Raw genomic sequence first — 23400 nt, 5'->3', positions numbered from 1 at the left:
ATACAAATTAACATAAATTCAAACGTAGGAAATCTTTAAAATCTTAGTACTGATTTTCAAAGGACATAATGCATCGCGCTTCTCACATTCTAATGGGCGCTGTATTATTGAAAATGAGGCAGCAACATATTTTAATTATAACAATTTTAATTCGAATTAAACGTTTTATTAAGTATCATTTTAGAATTTACGGGATATCATTATTTAAAACCTTATAATATATGTTATATCGCTGCGACATAACTTAACGTCTAGTTAAATATCAGGGCCCGGTTTTTCGAAAGGTGGTTAACTCTAACACCGTGTTAACTCTGTGTTAAACTCGGTGTTAAAGTTAACCACATGGTTAAACGTTTTTCAAAAGTGTGTTAGAGTTTAACCATGTGTTAACTCTGTGTTAACTTTAATCCACCCCAAGTACCTTGGTTAAGATTTAACACAGTGATTAAATATGGCCGCCAGTGTAATTATTTTGCCACTTCAACTCAAAAATTGGTATAATAAGCATTTGTCAGAAATTTTAAAGTTTAAAAAATCTTACATATGATTAAGATACGGAAAGGCAACTGGCTTGACATGAAAAGTTGCAGTATCTGTGTGATATAATTATGGAAGAAGGATTTTGCACATGGTTCATACCCCCTATGTTGAAGGATCCCTTCATTGGAGGAGGCTGCATTGTTGACAGCAGTAAAAGGTACTTTTTTCTTTATTTGACCTTCACATTGATTTTATTGTTGTTGTCACATAAGACATTTAACAAAAATTTCCAAAATTATTCGTGAAATGGGTACTATAAGTACAAAAACATTGTACAATTTTTTCCTTGAATTTTTAAAACATTAATGAGAAAGGAATTATCAGCTCCTTGATAAATGAATATTGAGTGAACATGTTAGCATAATTTTTTTCAATGTTGTTACTGCATATTAAGATTTATCTCCCTTTTGACAAAATGCAAGTGGTGGATCAAAATTATTTCTGAAACGTCTATAGTCTAAATAAATGTTATGCACAGTCAAGCAATGTAAAGAAACTAAAATTATATCTGATTAGAGCAATATTGGTATGATTTTTATGTACATGTATTTTATATTATATCTTCCTTTTTTAAATCACTTTTTTAAAGAATAACTGCATTTTAAATTTTTGAAGCATTTAATTTTTAAAACTCCATATAGTTATATTGATTTAATTAAATTAGTGATATTTAAATTTGACCTTATTTATTTCTTTCCACTGGGCAGATCCCAATCATGATGCACATGTTTTTTGAAGTGTATCTATTTCAAATGTACATGTATTTTACATTGTTAATAATTAATGCATTTCTGACATGTTTTAAGTATATATCTTTATGATTTAAAAAAATCTGTTGTTTTGTATTTTCAATACATTTTAAAAATTATTTATTTAAAGATTTGGAAGAAGGAGAACATGGAATGTTCTGCTGGGTGACACTTGCTGTGCTTGATACCTAATTCTCCCAATGCCATATCTCATGAGGCCCACAAACTGCAGCCAAGGAGAAATTTATTCAAACATGCATACCAAGATCAGAAGTGAAATTGAGAGGTTCTTTTGTTTGCATAAGGTGTGATTCTATTTCTTTCTTTTTTCACTGAAGGTTGGGTATTTTCAGTTGAAGTGACAATTTTTAAATTATCATGGTATTTCACAAACAATTTATAACAGAGCATTTATATGCTTTAAGACTAAATATTTTAACATAAACTGAAAATTTCAATTAGGGAAGTATTATTACATTTACTGTGCTCTCAATCGACAAACCTGATTAGTCTCAATTACTGATCGAATTATTAAGAGTTTAATGTCACCTGGATGTGAACTGCTTTGCTAAACCAAAATCATCATCTTTACATGTATATGCATGTAACTCATATCAGAGTTATATGAATACAACAGGGTACATACATGTATACATAAATCAGTACATGTTTTCTGTAGTGTCCATTTTAAACAAATTTTGTAATCAGAACTGTTCAAAATTTAAGGTGAATATGAAGTTTAGTCCCAAAATATGACTATATTTGTCTTTATTTCACATTTGTTGTCTTTTTGTATACATTTTATCCTTTTTAATTCACAGATTTGCATGATACAGGAATTAACTGCCTGCATTGTTAATTGAAGAGGACTTGGAGAGACTGCGAAAGATGCATGAGTATTTGACTACAACCAACCTCTAAGCCTCAAACACCATGCACCAAGAGAAGGAGAACAATTATTGTGACATTTAATCTAATGTCTACATCCTAATTTATAATTATAATACACAATAGCCAAAAAAAATTGAATTCTCTCTCTCTCTCTCTCTCTCTCTCTCTCTCTCTCTCTCTCTCTCTCTCTCTCTCTCTCTCTCTTAACATGTCCAACATGTTTTTATTATGAAATTGTTTAAAGTACCATAAACTGGAAATTATAATTATTAAAGTATGTAAAACAATGAAACCTTTGCACTCTCTCTCTCTCTCTCTCTCTCTCTCTCTCTCTCTCTCTCTCATGTAAAAGAGTATGTTGATTACTTTATATTTGTACTTTTATAATATAATAGAGATTTTCATCCAAATATGAAATACCGAATAAATAAACATTAAGTATACACAGAATGTTACATAAAGATGACTCGGTTTTTGTTTATCACAGCTTTTAGGTGTTGTAAATGTTATATTGTTGTGTTTTTAATGACAAATTGTTGTCTTTAATTATCCATGATAGATTAAATATTTAATACATTTATTTTGTATGTTTTTGTCTATAATGTCCTTGTATAAAAATATGCATTTAATACTAGTAAGCCTCTTACCCTTTTATTTAAGGCATATTTTTCTTTCAAATTAAGTTTACATGAAGACAAATGCAGTTATCATTGAATACAAAATGTAAAAAAAAAAAATCCAAGTTTTTAGCTCCTTCCTGTCCAAAGGTGAAATTTTACACATATTTACATATATATATAGTTGAAAAATCACCCATTCCTTCCAATTGTCTCAATTTAAATTGCATGTAGGATATGAAAATGTACATTTTACATAAATTAAAATAACATCTGCTATAATAACTACTTTTGAAATGAACAAGAAGCAACCATATTTTAATCTTTGTATTGTATTTAATATGCATTTAATAGAAAAACATGTAAAATTTGAACATTTTTCTTGGATTTCTTATCTGTCTCCAGCTACCCGGGTGTGTTTGAATTTTATTTTAATAAAATTAAGGCAAACATCACAGTAGTAGCTAGGTCTTATTAGCTCACCTGAGCCAAAGGCTCAAGTGAGCTTTTCTGATCACAATTTGTCCGTTGTCTGTCGTCGTTGTCGTCGTTGTCGGCGTTGGCGTTGTAAACTTTTCACATTTTCATCTTCTTCTCAAGAACCACTGGGCAGATTTCAACCAAATTTGGCACAAAGCACCACTAGGTGAAGGGGATTCAAGTTTGTTCAAATGAAGGGCCACGCCCTCTTTAAAGGGGAGATAATTGAGAATTATTGAAAATTTGTTGGTATTTTTCAAAAATCTTCTTCTCAAAAACTATTCGGCCTGAAAAGCTCAAACTTGTGTGGCGGCATCCTCAGGTAGTGTAGATTCAAGTTTGTTCAAATTATGGTCCCCAGGGGTAGGGAGGGGCCACAATGGGGGGATCAAGTTTTACATAGAAATATATAGACAAAATCCTTAAAAATCTTCTTCTAAAAAACTATCAGGCCAGAAAAGCTCAAATTAAAATGGGAGCCTCCTCAGATAGTGTAGATTCAAGTTTGTTCAAATCATGGTCCCCGGGGGTAGGGTGGGGCCTCAATGGGGGGGATCAAGTTTTACATAGGAATATATAGAGAAAATCTTTAAAAATCTTCTTCTAAAACATTATTAGGCCAGAGAAGCTCAAATCAAAGTGGAAGCTTCCTCAGGTAGTGTAGATTCAAGTTTGTTCAAATCATGGTCCCCAGGGGTAGGGTGGGGCCACAATGGGGGGATCAAGTTTTACATAGGAATATATAGAGAAAATCTTTAAAAATCTTCTTCTAAAAAATTATTAGGCCAGAAAAGCTCAAATAAAAGTGGAAGCTTCCTCAGGTAGTGTAGATTCAAGTTTGTTCAAATCATGGTCTCCGGGGCTAGGGTGGGGCCACAATTAGGGGATCAAGTTTTACATAGAAATATATAGACAAAATCTTTAAAAATCTTCTTCTAAAAAACTATCAGGCCAGAAAAGCTCAAATTAAAATGGAAGCATCCTCAGGTAGTGTAGATTCAAGTTTGTTCAAATTTTGGACCCCAGGGGTAGGGTGGGGCCACAAGAGGGGGGTCATGTTTTACATAGGAATATACAGAATTTTTTTTTAAAAATCTTCTTCTCAAAAACTATAAGGTCAGAAAAGCTTAAATTTGAGTGGAAGCATCCTCAGATAGTGTAGATTCAAGTTTGTTCAAATCATGGTCCCCAGGGGTAGGGTGGGGCCACAATTAGGGGATCAAGTTTTACATAGAAATATATAGACAAAATCTTTAAAAATCTTCTTCTAAAAAACTATCAGGCCAGAAAAGCTCAAATTAAAATGGAAGCATCCTCAGGTAGTGTAGATTCAAGTTTGTTCAAATTATGGTCCCCGGGGGTAGGGTGGGGCCACAAGAGGGGGGTCATGTTTTACATAGGAATATATCGAAATTTTTTTTAAAAATCTTCTTCTCAAAAACTATAAGGCCAGAAAAGCTTAAATTTGAGTGGAAGCATCCTCAGATAGTGTAGATTCAAGTTTGTTCAAATCATGGTCCCCAGGGGTAGGGTGGGGCCACAATTAGGGGATAAATTTTTATGTAGGAATATATAGAGAAAATCTTTAAAAAAATTTCTTTTCAAAACTTTATGGCCAAGAAAGCTCATATTGTAACCATCCTCAGATAATGTAGATTCAAGTTTGTTCAAATCATGGTCCCTGGGGGTAGGGCGGGGCCACAATGGGGGATAAATTTTTATATATAGAGAAAATCTTTAAAAATCTTCTTCTCAAAACTATAAGGCCAGGAAAGCCCAAATTTAAGTGGAAGCATCCCAAGATCGTAAAGATTCAAGTTTGTTTAAATAATAGTCATGGGGTATGGTGAGGCCACAATGGGGGATGAATTTTTTTCATAGGAATATATAGAGAAAATCTTTAATATCTTCTTTTTAAAGACTATTTGGCAAGAAAAGCCTAAACTTGTGTAGAGGCATCATCGGATAGTGTAAATTCAAGTTTGCAAAATCACAGTCCCTAGTGATAGGGCTGGGCCGTGACGGCAGTTTGAATTTTTACATAGGAATATATAGAGAAAATCTTTAAAAATATTCTGGGAAAGTTTTCGGTCCAAAACTCAGTACTTAGTGTGAAAGCACAGGTTATGCAGATTTAAGTTTGATGAAACCATGATTCCCTAGAGAAAAGGGGGGCCACGAAATGGAGGGGGGGGGGGTAAATTGGAATAGAGAAAAATCTTCTTACAGGTACAACAACAAAAGGGGCTTGGTATTTACCCAAAAAAAGAGGTGGATAAAAATTGACAGATTTTCTATTTTTTTTAGCAAGATCTACTGTACTTAGTTGTCAAGATATTTTGATACTGTAATGCTAATTTGATCAGAATTAAGGCAATTGTTGCTCAGGTGAGCGATGTGGCCCCTGGGCCTCTTGTTTATTTTATCATGGTTGGAAAGGAAGTAGATTTTTATTAAATATGATTGTTAAGCTTGCTTTTTAAGAAATTTAAACAAGAAATCACATGCAGGACGGCATGTATGTTGCATGTCTCTAAAATGCTACAATTCATCCAATTTTCAAAAATGGTCAATTTTTAGTGTCGGTGATGCATGTTTTCAAATATGTGTGAGAATTAACACTAGGAAATTGCCACAAGTTTCATAATATTAGGTGAAAGATTTAAAACCACTGCTTTTTATGAAAATCAATTCATAGGAGGAGGGTATGCATGCAAGGGTATTTCTAAGTGATGTGGTGCTTTTAGAATGATAATATCATGTATATACATGCAGTATTGATTAAGGTTTCCTATTAAAAGAGGTTGAACAACAATTGACCTCTTAAATATTAAGTAAAGATGTTTTGCTGAAGAAGAACCATATGAATCTATGTTAAATAGAGTAAAGTGGAAATGGTGGGTTCACTTAAATGACCATATATTTCTCAAACCTCAATGAAATTGGCAATATGCGGTATACTTTTTCTCAAAATTGCATAAGCTTTCTTATTCCAAGACAAATTGTCTTTTCATAGAATATTAGTGTAAGTTAAACCCTATAAATTAATTAGAAAATTTGTTGAGCCTTTGAACTGTATTTTATGATACATGTACCTAATTGATTTACCGGTATACACATTGAAAGGAATTTATAATGGTATTTTGAAGCTATTACATTGTACTTTAACGGTGTTATATAGACAACAAGAAAAGAAAGGATTAATTTGGAAAATTGCATACTATATAGGATCGGAACCCTGGAAATGATATAGATGTTCAACATATAATTATATCAATAATATTTCACTAAATTCAAACTTATTGAAATCCCAAAGCAAAATCTTCTTTTTTCTTCATATATAGGAAGTAGAAATGAATTATGGGTAACCAAGTGATTACCAAGTGGTTAACTCAGTTAACACAGTGTTAGCTAACCAATGTGTTAAATTGCTTTTGATCAACAGAATTTAACCACTGCGTTAGCTAATCACTTGATTAGGATTTAACATGTCGTTATCCTTAACACGGTGTTAAATTTAACCACCTTTCGAAAAACCGGGCCCAGAAAGATAAGTCAAGGTGTGAATTGAAATTTCCAAGCTTTTGTTCAAATCTAGATGACGTAAATTCGTCCTCCAAATTTATCACATATGTCATTTGAAAATTAATACTAAGATTTTAAAGGTTTCCGACGGTTGAATTTACATCAATTTTATAAGAAAAAGATCATCAATGAATGTCTGTTCGAAAAATGTGGTCGGTGAACAACTGAAAATCGTAATATGATGCTCAAACTTATTATCTACTTTGGACATATAACATAAAAATGTCATTAAGTTTTATCAGATTTATTAATATCTATATGCAAAAAAGATGATTTTGTCTTCATAAATCAACGTAACACGGATATTATAATAATAATGAATAATAAGTATTTTATGATATAAAACTTAAAATGTGTTTGTTTTCAATCGTTTTTCTTCATAAGGGTTCTGTATGAAATGACAATATTTATGAAATGGTTTCGCGTTTTTCGCGAAACTTACGCGTTATATCGCGAAAGTTTCGCGTTTATTCGCGAAAAAAATATTTTTTTTTACCTACGAAAATGAGCTCAATGGGCTTTCGTACAATACAAATCAGACCAGCATAAAACAAAATCAACAGCATATTTGGCAAAATCAACAAAAAAAAACCCCATCACGATGCAAAACCAACAGTCATGGACCGAATTAACGCTAGAAGGCGTGCAAAGAGGTATCGAGAGAAATCGTACCCTGGAGAAAACGTATAGCAGGATTATTCTTTCTTATTTTTTTTTTAGAAAATTGCCAAAAAGCCAAAATATGCAGTCTTTGGGAATGAACTTGGACCGTGTTGTAGTAACTATTTTGCTTATCAAACATGAATAAAAATTGAATATTTATATTGGGTAGTGCACTTCCTCATATTTTAATTGGTATATACTATATGGTTTTACATTTAACATTTATGTCAGTGGTTGAAATCCATATAAGCACAAGGGAGTTTATTGCTGAGTCACATACCCGTGCAATTTCACAATTTTCAACTTTAAAAAGAAAGTAATCGAAAAAACAATCTAACTAACTAAAATTAGAACTTCCAATCACTCCCCGGTATCGATAAGTCGCGTGGAAGATGTTCACACCGACACACATGTTTCAAATACGGAAGCGTGAAGGATCTAGTAAGTTTAATTAGATTGTCGAAAAAGTAATAAAATAACATTGCATAGAAAATAAATACTTTGCAAAAATCATATTGCTCATTAAAAAGATTTGTTTTTTTTTATGCAAACCAAGCACGTAACATCGTGATTGAAAGTGTGTGTGTGTGTGTGGGGGGGGGGGGGGGGGGACTCGTGCCAAAAAATCCTTTCAAGACAACCATAAAAAGGGCCAATTTACAAACCATAAAAATCCTTATCCGGGGAGAGGGTGTTGTTATGCGTATACTTACTTATTTACCGTAGGAATGACAATCCGTTACAAAATTGCTAATCAGTTAATCGCATGACGTTCCGACCGATTAACCGGTTAATCGTATCAGAAATTACTTTCTGGAAACACATTTTTTTTAATTTTACTAGTATTCTATTTTATTTTATGTGAATTTGTCTATGTCATGTTTAATGAGAACATTTTATTCATTTTAAATGAAAAACTAGTAACACATGAATGAACATGCATTAAATATCATGGACATTTTTTTTTCGATCATCATATTAATCAGTCCTATTGTTTTATTTTTTTTTCAAAAAAACTATCTGATCTATAACGACAGATAATAATCGGCTTCGATGTTTTTAACAAAATATCTTTCCAGATGGCATTGATGTACTTGGTATTAATAAATATTTTTATGTTAGACCAGCGAAACAGTACTTAAGGAAGGAGTCTTCTCGTTATCAAACAAACCGGGTACTTCTTATAACAAGACATTCATAAAATTTTGACACAGTCAAACAGATCATATTTGCAAATGATTAATCAAATTTGACCTTTTTGTTTTCGCGTAAAGGACAGGTCAAGGTCACTACCTTTTTCCTTAACTTAAAGGATGATAAAATTAAATGTAGCTCTTTGCAGTTATGTGACATTTGGTTAAGATTTGAAGATTCTATTCTACAATGAATTGATAGAATATCAGAATGTCTATCAGCATATACTACTAAATTGGAATAAATATTTATACTAAAATTGATATTGCTTAGCCCGCATTACCTTTAATTTTCTTAAATTTTGAAGAAATTTTGATTATTTTTTTATGCTTCCAATAATAAAATATTTCAGATTTTTATGTATTATGAAGACTTTATAGCTAATAAAGCTAATATATTGACCGTTTTATTAGAGAGACAACTGATTTTAGTGATTTTTCCCCCACACAAATCAATGTATAGAATGGGCGCTTAAAAAAGCTTATAAAAAATATAATTTGAATGGCAAATCATATTTTAAAAACATATTCTGAAACCCTAGTATCATATCATTAGTTCACATTAGTAAAAAAAATCCAACATTACTGTTATTGTTTTCAAAATGCTAAAACAGACGCATTAATCTGCAGCAATTCTGAGTTGCGAAACGTGATATTTTCCTACGCCAATATTCCGCCAAAAATATAGTCCTTGTTAGATTCTAAACATTGATTACTTTTTCTATGCCAAGTTGTATGATAGTAAAAAAGACTAAAAAAATATACTATTTTAATTTCCTTTCATCTTGATTTAATGAACAATTAATCAAATTTACGTTTGACAAGTCGAAAACCAAAAAAGACTCCTTCCTTAATTTAAGACCAACATTTTAGAGGATCAACGTTTTGCATTTCTTTTTATTTGACTGTTTCGACACTTCTCTTTCCAGTTCGTTCAGTTTGTCTTGAAACGCTGTTAGAAAGTCCATCGATTGTATAGATTTACATTTTTTGAGGGGGGAGGGGGGTTTTCGCTGATGGCCTCGAGTCGCGCGGTTAAATCAATGGTAAATCATCCAGCAGACACGGGAATGTAATTTTGAATCTGTCAGTAAATCAAATGCTCCTTTCACACGTAGTTGTATTGTGTGGTCTATACAATGAAGACTTGTAAGATTTTCAGATTTCGAGAATGTTTAAACAGTAATTAGCACCTTTAACTCCGGTACAGATCCCTTTAATTAAGCTAGGAGGAAACCAACCACCCCCAAATTAAAGCTTTTAGCGATGTTTGAAAATGGTCAACTATGAAGTTCATAGTTCTGAGTATTGAATTTTTATAAAATTGTGTCCGATTTTTTTTATCCGATTGCCCGATTTCAAAATCTGTAACCGGTTACAATCATTCCGACCAGTTAACCGGTAGTAATTGCCATCCCTAATTTATTATAATCAATACGACTAATACCTAACCATTTTATCAACTTCATCATTTTCATTCAATTACAAATTTTCAATTTTAAGCATGCTTGCACTAAAAGCACAATTTTTAAAAGCGTCGCATACATGTATATGTATGTGTAATATCTAAAATACAATTGAGAATTTTCTTTGACTAATTATTGCTGTCAAGAAATTGTTCTACAGACAATAGGTGCGTTCAGCGTTCAACAGATTGTTACCATTGGCATGTTAGGTCACCAACGGATGCAAATGGTTGCAATCGGTAGCAATTGGTTACCAACGTGTACCATCGGTGTACTTTCGATTTTAAACGAGGTCACCAAATCTACAGGCAGCCTAGAGCTTAGGCAAGTTTGGTGCGTGACGTCATCAGATGAGTTCAACATGGCGGGACTGGAGAAATCAGTAGGCCTCGGCGAAGATCTTTTTCCGATTGTTATTGATATAGACGACAGAAAACAAACATTTTTAGTCAAACAGTCGGCAGCAGCATTCATTTCTGAGAGTATGTTTTAATAAAGTATTTTTACTTTCCAATTTAGCTACGGTGTTTATGTTTGTAGGCCAATGCATGGGTTGATTTAATCCGAGATTCCTCTGATTCTAACCCCTGAAAATGGGATTAGAATCGAAGGAATGTTTGATTAGGGTAGGTCTGGACTATGTGTTATGAACGCTTTTAACTCCATTAATGATCTGACTGTAGATATATCTGATGAGTTATTCACATACAACACGTGCACGTTTGTTGACAGACAGAACTATAACATAGGTCCACGATTTTCAATTTTACACATATATTAATCTTTTTTTTTTAATTAAAAACAAATCTTATGTTATTAACTTGAAATATCAATTTGATGTAATTTGTAATGTATATAAACACACACACCCCCTTATTGTATGTTAATTAAAATTAGTAATATATGATTAAATAATTTAAGCTATTTAGTTATTTCTGCCACATTTTACCGTCAATTCTACAAATACTTGTATGCTAATCTTCTGTCTAGAAACTAGATATGAAATTGCATTGGTCTCTTTTTTCTTGTAGATAATTATTAGGAAAGGCTGGTTATATTAGATTGTTTACAAAAACATCAATGCCAGGTGTGTTTGGAGTAAACTTTATATTACCATGAATTTTCATTTCTTATTTACAGATTATGAGGATTTCAAGAAAGCCATTCAAAACTATTTCTCCCATAAAAAGGAAAGTGCATCCCTCATGGAATATCTCAGCAATGTGGAAAGTTTGACGAAAGAGTACCTAGACAAAAGGTCTGCAGGTCCAAGTACCAGCAATGAGCCCACGCCTAACAGCAACACTAGCAAGGATGATGCATGTTCATCCACCAACCCCAAGACCAGGATCAATGAATACGATGATACCCCATGCTTTGGGAATGACTGCAGTGAGGACAACGTGGACACAGAAAAGAAGGGAAGACTAGAATGGGGTATCTACATGTCCAGAAAATTTCTTTCCATCTACAAGGAGAATGCAAACACATTGCAGACAACCAGAAACAAAAAGAAAGTATGGGATGAGATAGCTGCGGCCCTCCCTCAAGAGACCTCCAGAAATATTAACATCACAGGGGAGCAAGCAAGAGAAAGGTTTTATACTTTGAAAAGAGGATACAGAAAATATGTTTTGGAATCAAATAAGTCAGGAAACAAGAGGCCACGACCTTTCCTCCTTGAAAAAGAAATGGAAGAAATTCTTGCGAAAGACCCAACATTTGCTCCAGTAGCAGCTAGAGGCTCTCTTACTAAAACTGGCACTGAGGATTCAGATGAGGAAGAGGATGACGAATCACAGGTTAACACAACTCCGCCCCCAGAAAAAAGGAGGAAGAAGAACAAAACAGAGGAATTGCGCAAAATCTTAGAAGAAAGGGATGACAAGTTTTTGAATACTCTCCGGGAAATGCAGGAATCGCAAAATGCTGTATTGAACAAAATAATTGAAAAGCTTTCTTAAGCTGTCAATTTGGTAAGATGCATGTACGAGTAATTTGCAATGCCCTTTAATAATTATTTTTCTGCAGCAAGGAAAGCTATTCTAATATCATGTTATACACTGTAAAGTGTTGCATACAATCGATCATGTTCATGAAATTTGTTCATCTTTTATTTTTGTAACTTTATTTCCTGATAAATTTTGTTATACAAAATTGTTCATAAAAACTTTTAACAAAACATATGTTTTCTGTTTTTGAAACAACACATCATGTCTATTGTTGAGTGGCTAACTCTAAAATTCAGTTTAATTGAACAAGATGCTGCATTATGCCATTTCGTAGTCGTACACCATTCATTTGATAGCCACTAGGTCTTGATTCTGCATTATCACAAGCATGGTTGTCGGTGTTATCATCATCAAACAGATCAAAATTTTCCTCATTCATTTTGATGCAAATATTGTGCCAAAGACAAGCTGAAAGATTGGATTTGACAATCAAGTTCATGTCACAAGCATCAAATCTAAGCAGACGTCTAAATCTGACCTTCAAAAGCCCAAAACTTCTCTCAATAACTTGTCTAGCCTTGTTGTGACACACATTAAAGAGACGTTGGCCTCTTGTTAAGTTACCAAAGTCTCTAAATGGTGTCACAAGCCAGCCTAGGAGTGGAAAAGCTGAATCCCCTAGTAAATAGAACCCTGGGGGAAACAGATCATCCGACTTGACAAACAATTCTGATGATCTGAGTACAGACGCATCGTGGGTGCTGCCTGGTTTGCCCGTCCAAACATATGTGAATTGCAAATTTGCATCACATGTAGCTAAAAGTACCACTGAATGAAACTTTTTTCTATTATAATACGCATTAGGATTTTCTTTGGGAGCCGTAATAGGAATGTGCGATCCATCAACTGCCCCAAGTACATTGAGGAATCCCGAGATCTCTCCAAATGCATCATTTGTCTCCTGGGCTTTTGCACCACGAGGCCACTGTATAACAGATGACATTATTTCGTCCACTAATGTTCTTGCAACTCTCGAAATACTCAAGTGAAAGGAACTTTTTCCTACGTCAAACCTATCCGCCATTGACCGGAAACTCTCCAGATTACCTATTGGTGGATGATTGAAAAAAAAAAGATGTAGATTACTAGATTGTACAAATGTTTGTTAAAGGCATAGACAATATATTTCAATTTATCTTAGTAACAGAATATAAATGATGATAATTACTTGCATTGATATAGCAAATTGTACAATTTCAGAACCCACCCATGTACCATAGGAACATTAGAGTATCCTTAATAGGGTCAACTTCTGGCCCATGTGGCTTGTTGTACGTTTCACAATTGCCTATTTGCATCGATAAGCAATCAAAAGAATCTCTTGTAAGTCTGAAATGACTTCTAAATTCATCAGGCATATACCTTGGGATAATTTGGTCATAATAGTTTCTTATTCTTGTGATCTCCTCTTTTTGTTGTAGAAAAGTTTCTGCAAGCATGCTTGTGGTGCTAATATGGTTGATCATTGCGAGGTAATTTTGACCACTCTGTGTTTGTAAAGATGTTAAAACTGCTCTAAGAATTAACTTATTTTTGTCGTCCATTTTTCTTATTTCATTGGTTTAAAATGGTAACAATTGGTGACCAACTGTAACCAAGGGATACCATTTGTTTTAATTTGACCAAATATCGTTCATAGTTCTACAGGTAAAAATTGCTACAAATGGTAGCATTCGGTTATAATTGGCTACCATAGTTCACCGATGGCAACCAAATGCTGCCAGCGGTCGTTTCCAAATCCACCAATGGTACAACTCTGAACGCACCTAATAAGTCTTTTTTTAATTCTATGTAAAAATCAAAATAGTACAGAGAGGTTTCGACACGCTTAGTCACCGATTTTCTCAATATTGCAAACAATGATACATATTGATGTTATAAGTATCAAGATGCCATAAATTTGTTCCTAATGGCTACTGTTGCTATGGTAACGGGGACCAAAGATAAAAAATGGCAAATCTAGCAATTTCAAAACAATATAGAAAGTAATTGCATCAGATCCTTATCTAAGTTATGAAGTATAAGATATTGCATTGACTATATGGCCAATTTTCAAGTTATAGAAAAACATTGGTGGGCAAATCAAAATCTGAAGAATCTTGTTCTTTTTGCAAGAGTGAAGTTGAAACCATTGAACATATTTTCACATTTTATCCTACTGTTCTTGCTACCTGGAATAGGATTTCATTTATATTTCTTCCATTTATAACTATTTATGTTCGAATAAAACGAAAACAATTTTATTTTTTAAGCGCTGTTTAGTTATAGTTATCATGGTAACACTATTAAACTGTTCATATGCCCATGAAAAATTTACAACAATAAAAAAATTCACAATTTCTGATGCGATGATTTTATTCTGTATAACTGAAACTGCTACTATCACTTACAATTTGCATTTAAATGAGCTTGAAATGTCCATTTTGCAAATTTATCGTCTGTTACCATAGCAACCGGTCCCTGTAAAAACCCTTTACGTATCTTGTTTCATCAAAGGGTCTCAAAATCCAAAATATGAAGAAAACCGGTGACTATGCGTGGCCAATAATTATCTTTTTGTTTTGTTTTAAACACCATCACCAGAAACGTAAAGTGCAGTGGTGCCGTTTTTTATCTGTTCGTGTAAATATGGCGACTCTCGATCAGCACGTGAATTTTTAAACATACTTCATTTTCCGAGGTCGGTTAGCGTGTGCGGCGTAAACTGCAACTTATTGATACGTAGAGGACTGAACCTCCTAGGTCGTTCATCCGAATCTTTTAGATCGGAAGCTACAGACCTGCAGCCAGTCGCAAATCAAGTCTTACAAAGACCGAGTTCCCTATGCATTAAACATATGCTTTGGCACCTTTGGTTGTAACGCATACACATAAATAATTAAAAGGTGAATGAAGAAACCGCTTCTTTCAGATACTTTCGTCTTATATTACGGTATGCACTGGCACGATAAAAAAAACATTCATTGATCATAAACCCTCAATATGTTGCTTTTGATTTTTATTGGAACTTCACTGAAATTAATGTTAGATCATTCATGGTGAAATAAATTTCTCTGTGGTGCTGATACATACTATTTCATTTTCTGAATGATAAGGATTTCTTAACGCTTTCCATATATAAACTAATACTGAACTTAGTATTACTACTCCTTTAATAATACTTAGCTTGGTTTAAAAGAGTGTATGCGAGTAAAAATTCATAGTAAATGTAAAAATGAGTTTTAAACTGCATGGTTTTTTTTCGAATGAATTAGGAAGAAAATACTTAACTATAAGAAAAGATTTCTCCCCAATGTTTGACATTTTTATGTATCAAAATGATTGCTATATTCTTTCAAAAAATGACTAATTAGTTCCTGTCCTATTTCTTCTTTTTTAAAAATACGTAATTGCCTGTAGGCATCCGGACTATCTTTCATATTGAAAGCAAAGAAAATGTTTTATTTTCTATCATATATTTTTAAAGCCATAAAAATGAAACGATGAAGCACCAACCACACAATCTCAGCTCAGTCACTGGATATTGACCGTAAATAAACAAATAATACAGCTACACTTAATGCTTAATAATAAAGCACTATGAAGACATAAGGTGTCTTGGGCCCACACTCGGTATAAAGACGATCAATGAAAGTACATAAGAGGCAGTATAACATGTATAAACACGTTTGGGATATCGTTTCACTTTTTAATTTTATGTTCCACTGATGTTTAAACATAAAATACTCCCCAATGATACATGTAAGAAGGAAATAACGAATATTTCATCTTAAATTCTTTGCTGCAAAATCAAAATTAATAGATTTTCTAAAACGAAAAGTTCAGATAATCTAAAGTCACCGAAATCATCACATTGCATAATTTCGGGTTTTTTAATATCATCAACAGTTATCGGGAAATTATAGCAATTAAGCTCTTTTTTAAAAATCGCACCGGCAATCTAAAAGAAGAACACAAAATTGGGACACAATTGCATACTGCTGACACCATTTCGAGTTCTGTATTACTCATGAAACACATGTCCGTCACGATTTGCCAATTTATAGGAGCTGACCATCAGTAAAACCTCCAATAAATCAATCGATCAATGTATCGATCAGGACTGTCTCGATCACGTCACCTTTCTTGATCCATGGAACTAGATCAGTCTCGACAGACCTTTCATTTTCTTTGATGCCATTATGGCGAAATCGTTTTATCAAAAGCATTGAAGTTGTTTGTGGATTTAGAAAATTTGTAAAATATATAATCGATCACTTCTGTGTATAATCAAACGAATTAACCAAAGCCGTTTTGCCGAATGCATTTGTACGCTTAGAAAGAATAGTTCAAAGATCTGTCTTCTGAGGAAATAATTTAGAACTTGTGTTCTAGCCGATTGACTATGAGGGCACAACGTTTGTTCAAAGTTATTTGAATGGGATTGGACTTTTCATTTTTAGGTGAATAAGGAAAGCTTGACATAAAAAATAAACAAAGTACAAAGAGGCCAATTAGAGAAAGTTCTATAAATATTTTTAGGTACTTTTATGTGAAAGAAATACATGTACTGTTAACCTCATTATTTTTTATATAAACGCCATCTTTGATTGCTTTTTTAGCGCGACACTAGGAAAACACTATTTCCGATCTGTTTAGAGGCAAATGCTATCATGGGGAATTCTCTCCTAACCAGACGGCCCTACAAAAAATTAAATATTAAAGTTTTGAAAAATAGTACACGGTGTATCTTGTATAGCCTTACGGTATGTTTTCCAACATATTGGACAGTAATTGCACATTTACCTCGGGCGATACATTCTGATAATAAGTGGTTAAATCTCTTTATTTTCCTTCCATCGTCATGCTATGATGCTATGCAATTAATGTACACTGGATGACTGTGAACACATTATCAACTGACCAAAACAGAATTTAAGGAGGTACATGTATCTAACCAGATTCTACACCTTTTTACTAGTCGGAACGCATACCAGTCCTGACCAACATTAACTCTATAATCATTGCTTTATTCTATAGAATTATAATCTAAACGTATAAGTTGATATTTATTAATCATGAAAACTGCAGCACCCAAACGTATACCAATCGCAAGATTAACAGAATTAAACAATATGAGCTTCAGTTCCATTTTAAACAAAAATAATTGATTTTTGCTGAAACTGTATTTTGAATATGTTCTTTGGTCATTGCCAGACAGCTATTTATACGAGTATTAGGAAACAACTAATGAATGATATTAATTATGAAACTAACATAAAGGCTTGTGTATTTGAATTAATTGTTTATAAAACATATATGCATACTTGGAAACTATTTTGGATTTGTTAAAAACATGTATTTGTGTTCTTCTTTGAAATAAAATAAATTACATGTAAGATTTTGAAGATTAATAAACTGGAATGAGTCTCTGTGTTTAAAAAGAATTTTTTTTTTTTTGTAAGAGAACAACATTTTAAATAAAAAAGAATTCGGTTATATGCTTACCTACTTCCCAATAAACATACAGATTATAACATTTGAGTGTCAGTTTTACGAGCACTATCAATAAAACAAGCATTTCTTTTGCCGTGTCAGAGGTCGTGAGCAATAAAAAGGCTTTGACTTCTTTTTTTCATAGTACATGTACAGCCATTAAATCAGAGCCAAAATTAATGAATTCATTCTCATGTGTCATTTATATATCACCAAATTTTGGGGGGAGTTACAGCCTTACAGCATGACAGAATTGCGCAATTGAGTATATTACAGGTGTAAATATTGAATGTATAAATTAAAACGAAAAGTGGATCACCTTGCCGAACACCAAAACAAAACAAAAAGGACAAATCCCACTACAATCCTTGTAAGTAGTACTACATAAATTATTAAGATTTTTATCTTGAAGTGTCATGCACTATCTATATTTCTCTTTTAGAAATACCCAATTACCGTCTGTCCTACAAATTAATTGTTTGTAAAAATGTAGTTATGATAGAAGCATGTGCAATTTAGGTTTTTATTCCTTCCGCATCTAAATTACACTACAAATATAATGGTCTTAGTCTCATTCATGTTTCGTCGATGGAAGTATAATGGTCATAATTAGTGTCTGTAAGTGATATTTCCTGGTCGAGATGTACACAATATGTTCTACGTCAATAAATAAATGGCCATTTTCCCAGTCTTAATCTATGTAAATGTCCTTTGTTACTTGTTTCTCTAATGACTAATACACACCCGCACATCTTTATATAAATATAAACGCATTTTGATCTGCCTTGGTCAGTGTGGGATATTTTTTGGAGACAAAAGTCCATCTGGTTCCGAAGATCCCCGTAACAATGAAGCTCACAATTTTGGCTGTGGTGGCATGTTTTGCTGTGGCCACAGCTCAGTTCTGGGGCGACGATTTTGGGGATAGATTCGATGACTTTGGAGACAACCTGTGGGATCGGTATGACGATACGTACGACGACTGGGGATATTCCCCATACAGGTGGAATAACTACAGAAGACCGTGGGGAGGACGGAATCAATGGGGATGGGGGCGCCGCCATTACAGACCACACTACTATCACAGGCCCCGCCGTCACTATGGATACAACAAAGGTTACAACCCTGGATATAGTAACTATGGGCAACTAATGAGCAATATGTATTTATACAACAAAATTTTTGATTGATTCTTCGAGTGCAGTGAATTCAATAGGAGTGATAACCTGTAGAATCAGTGACTAGAATGTTGGTGCTACAAAGAGAAGTCGTCCGAAATGACACAGCTTAAAATGTGACAGTCGGGCATTGATCCAGCGACTAAACCACGTGACTTTACTGTAGACTTACTGTAGTTTTTGGGCAAAATTGTTTTTCGTCTCCGCGATATTTTGTATTTTATTTCAACATTTAACACAAATTAAATTTTCCAAAAAAGCATATTTACTAAATCTGTTATTCTTATAAATCTCTACTATAATCTTAAATTTATTACAATAATTTAGCCACGCAACGAATTTTATTAAATTGTGATCATTGATTTACACATTAACAGACTTCGTATTTCATGTAAGTTTTTATCTTCTTTAAGAAGCTGTGCTTGACCTTCATAGGCAAACTACCGATCGTTTAAGTGCCAATCGCTCGAGTCAAAGAAAATAAACCCCATCTCTCTATCAAATTGAATTGCAATTTTCTAGTTCTTTACTACATGAATTACCCTTTTCCCACGTACTATCTAAACTTTGCGGTTTTGCATGAAATAATGTGAATAAAATCCATTTTTTAAAGAAAAAAATGCTTACACGATACGAGTTTTATTATTTAATTACTGCATGATCAATTACACAAATATCAAACACCTGCATTGCTTATATCTACATGGAAAAAATTATGTAGCACCAAAAAATAGTAATTAGATTGTAAAAAAATACGTCGCCGTCAATGCAGTTGTAAATGGAGTGATCATGTAAAAATGCAAGTTTAGGACTCCAGACTTGGCTTTTCTCTTGTCTTGAGCCTTTTTATGTCCAAACATTACTGTGTACATGTATATGCCGTGCTTAGCTGACCACAACATATTGATTCGATGACCAAAAAAAAATGACTTCTGACACACACGACAACCGTAGGTCTTCTGTACACGTGAATGGTAATTTTTTCGGCGTTCTATCAAGTATTCTGCCGTGCATTTTCTCACCGAGCGGTATTTCTTGGTAACACGTGTTTATGTTTATTTTGTAGACAGGTATTGTCTTTTAAGTGTAAACTGAGCTTTAAGTACGTCCTTTCTTTACCACTTATCTACACATTGTGTGTTAAATACAACTCGCACATTTTTATGGCCCCCTTCGAAGAAGGGAGGGCATCTTGCTTTGCTCCTGTCTGTCTGTCGGTTGGTTGGTCCACCAACAGTTTCATATTCTTCGCAGAGGTTGCACAAACTGAAATCAAATTTTGCAAACACTTTTAAGAATATCTGGTTTAACTTTAAATTTGGGTAGAATCGAGAGATTTTTAAGAGAATTAAGCACCTTGGACTTAAAAATATTTCAATCTTTGCAGTTTCCGTTCATTTTTTTCGCAGAGGTTGTACATACTGGTATGAAGTTTGATACATTTTGCCAATAAACTACGAAACGCCTTCCCAAGAGTAACTGCTTTAGTATTTCAACACGTGTGTTATGATGTCCGTAAGCTATAAATGAATTTTACCTGATAAATGATTGAGAAATAAATAAAAAACCTACTTTCATTTTCGATAAACAAGCCCGAAATAGCAGAAAATGAGAGTAAGGTGGTGGACGCGCTTGCAATAATATATAAATAGTGCCTGTTTGGGAGGGTAACAGTTGAAATTGACACCCCGAGAAAACCATTGTTAACCGACGCGAAGCGGAGGTTGACAATGGTTTTCGAGGGGTGTCAATTTCAACTGTTATCCTCCCAAACAGGCACTATTTATTTTGTTATACTGAATGTCTTTTTTAAAAATTTTAAGAAAATTTTACTGCTTTTATATAGGAATAACGTGAATTCTACAGCGAACCGTACGCGCATAATTTTCGCGCATGTAACATTTTTTAATGTTACCCGTTGCCAAGTGCGTTGCTAACGCTGAGGGTAATAGTAAATATTATTAACTGCGTCTTAACCAATCAGATTTCAGTATTTAACATGAAAGTATAACAATATAAATTATTAATATTGAATTAATTAATTTGTGGTTATTTTTTTTAAAATTCTTATAAATAAAATGGATGAATTTTATGCGATTTTAGGTTTGATTGGAAGAACTTTCCTGAACGGGGTACCCGGGAACGCGGTTAGAATAATTAACGCCATGGCGGAAAGTGAAGGGCGAGTTAACCATTCAGCAAATACTTTATATCTGACAACTTTGGTTTAAAATAAATATTCGGTTGCAAATACATGAAATAATAATTACATGTAAATAAGTAAATTGTAAATTAAAAAAAAGTGTTAATTTCCGCACTTGCGCGGGATATCATCTACTTTATCATAAAAATATCTAGGTCAAGTTCGTTTTTGGCTACGATTGAGAAATTTCAACAGAATTATGCACCTTGGGCTTAGAAAAATTTCAATTTGCAACTTACAGTTTCCGTTCATTTTCTTTGCAGAGGTCTCCAAGGGAGGGAGCATAAGTGTTTCGCAAATATCTCTTGTTTTAGAACAAAGTAAGTACTGACTGACTTAAAACCTCAATAAAAAACAATATCAACCTAATTCACACACATTTTGGTATAGAAGTAATCTAATTATGATAAAGAATATGAAAACCTCAATACACAAATATTCTATTTGAATATGTTTTAGGGATGTCAACGAGTACTCGACTATCGCTCAGTCACATCGATCATCGACAAAAATTTTCTTAGTAGATTACTCGTAATAAAGTAAACATATTGTGGCATATCTCTGCCCCTTCTGTGCAAGAAATTTTTCTATTAATTATGTCAACATGCAAGATAAAGATGTTGACATGCAAGATAGTTATGTCAACATGCAACATAACTATGTTGACATGCAAGAAAAATGCAATCAAATAAGAGTTTTAAAAAATCTCAAATATCGCCAACATGTGACATCCAAGATGCTAGATACGCTACCTACTGATGTCAACATGCAACTTATTAATGTTAACATGCAACTTCTTTATGTTAACATGCAACTTATTTATGTCGACATGCAACTTAGTTATGTTAACATGTAAGATAAATATGTTGACATGCAACATATTTATGTTGACATGTAACTTAGTAATGTTGACATACAACTTATAAGTTGCATGTCAACATATTTATCTCGCATGTAAACATAGCTAAGTTGCATGTCAACATATTTATCTCGCATGTAAACATAAGTAAGTTGCATGTTGACATAAATAAGTTGCATGTTGACCTAAATAAGTTGCATGTCGACATAAAGAAGTTGCATATCGACATAAATAAGTTGCATGTTGACATAAATAAATTGCATGTCAGCATATTTATCTTGCATTTTAACATAAATAAGTTGCATGTTGACATAAAAAGGTAGCATCTTGGATGTCACAGGTGGGCGATATTTGAGAATTTTTGAAGTTTTGTATAATTCTTATCTGACTGCAATTTTCTTGCATATTAACATATTTATGTTGCATGTCGACATATTTGATAGAAAAATAACTTGCACAAAAGGGGCAGAGATATGCCACCATATTAACAGAATTTTAAAATGTTATTTTTTTTCTTAACACGGCAGTTTTTGTTCTACGAATGTTGATAACAGTTTTTCTTTTATCGACATGCATATGTTTGATCCGTAAGTTACGATTTTTCCATCGATATCCCTTGTGTATTTTTAAAGCGGCTTATAATTAATCCCTTCTGATTTACTTAGACAGACATATACCGTTACTTGAGAACAATTTCCGTTTTTTCTAATTAGTTATTTATTGGATTAGATGTTTGCATATGTATAACCAAAACTTTAATCATATCAATAATTATTTTAATTAAGATGTTTGATTTTATAATTAATAATCTTTGATTGTTGATTGGGCAAGGACAATGAATAAATACCGTGGAACAGGTCACATATGATTTGCCTAAGATGATACGGAGATCAATTATCTGCAAGAGTCTCGAGAAAAGGGAAAAGCCAGAACAATTCCTAACGGATATTTATTTGAAATAATTTCCAACTTATTTTTAATCAAATACATCTAGTAAATGTTATCATAAATTTTTAAATTTTCTTTGATTTAAGACGAGGACAATGTGGCAGTAACATTATTTGATTTTGAAAAATGACAGTTTCAAATACGCTTAAATCATCGAGTACTCGACTATCGCTCGACTAAAACCTCCAATTAATCGACTAAGCCAACCGAGTAAAACTGACATATTATGGTTGTTAGATGCCAAACTTCTGTCCAGCATATACATGTAGTTTGATTCTCTATACATGTACAGGCACATGGACATAGACTGCGTAAACTACACGCATAATCGATGTTATAATAAAGTAAAAATTGGCTTACCGGTCAAATGTGACCGGAGCGAGCCTAAATGGGTCTTATGAGCTCTTGTGTTCTTTTTTTGAAAATGTTACTCTTTGTTTGAAGAATTTTAAGCAATTCAAAAGCCCATTTGTCTACAGAAAGGATACATTTTTTTTAAATTTTTTAACTACGATTTTAAAGGGAAAATAGTTTACAAAAC

At 33.1% G+C, this 23400-nt stretch overlaps 1 protein-coding gene and 1 long non-coding RNA gene across 2 annotated transcripts; both read left to right on the top strand.

Moving 5' to 3' along the window:
• The first annotated feature begins 257 nt into the window (after positions 1 to 257).
• Positions 258 to 2425, top strand: LOC105317777 (uncharacterized). Its single transcript, XR_010715199.1, has 3 exons — positions 258 to 697; positions 1420 to 1594; positions 2111 to 2425. It is a non-coding gene; the product is annotated as an uncharacterized lncRNA (long non-coding RNA).
• An 8784-nt stretch (positions 2426 to 11209) lies between these two features.
• LOC136276537 (uncharacterized) lies at positions 11210 to 12592 on the top strand. Its single transcript, XM_066088777.1, has one exon. The coding sequence runs from the start codon at positions 11300 to 11302 to the stop codon at positions 12146 to 12148; it is 849 nt and encodes a 282-aa protein (XP_065944849.1). The 5' UTR covers positions 11210 to 11299; the 3' UTR covers positions 12149 to 12592.
• Positions 12593 to 23400: the final 10808 nt, after the last annotated feature.

The sequence above is a fragment of the Magallana gigas genome, chromosome 6 (assembly GCF_963853765.1).
Source record: "Magallana gigas chromosome 6, xbMagGiga1.1, whole genome shotgun sequence".
In the NCBI taxonomy this organism is placed as follows: Eukaryota; Metazoa; Mollusca; class Bivalvia; order Ostreida; family Ostreidae; genus Magallana; species Magallana gigas.
Note: the sequence above shows the minus strand (reverse complement) of the source record. Positions and strands in the feature narration are given on the sequence as shown.

What these genes read in the sequence shown, in the direction of transcription:
- LOC136276537 (XM_066088777.1), top strand. Translation starts at nt 11,300, where the DNA reads ATGAATTTTCATTTCTTATTTACAGATTATGAGGATTTCAAGAAAGCC.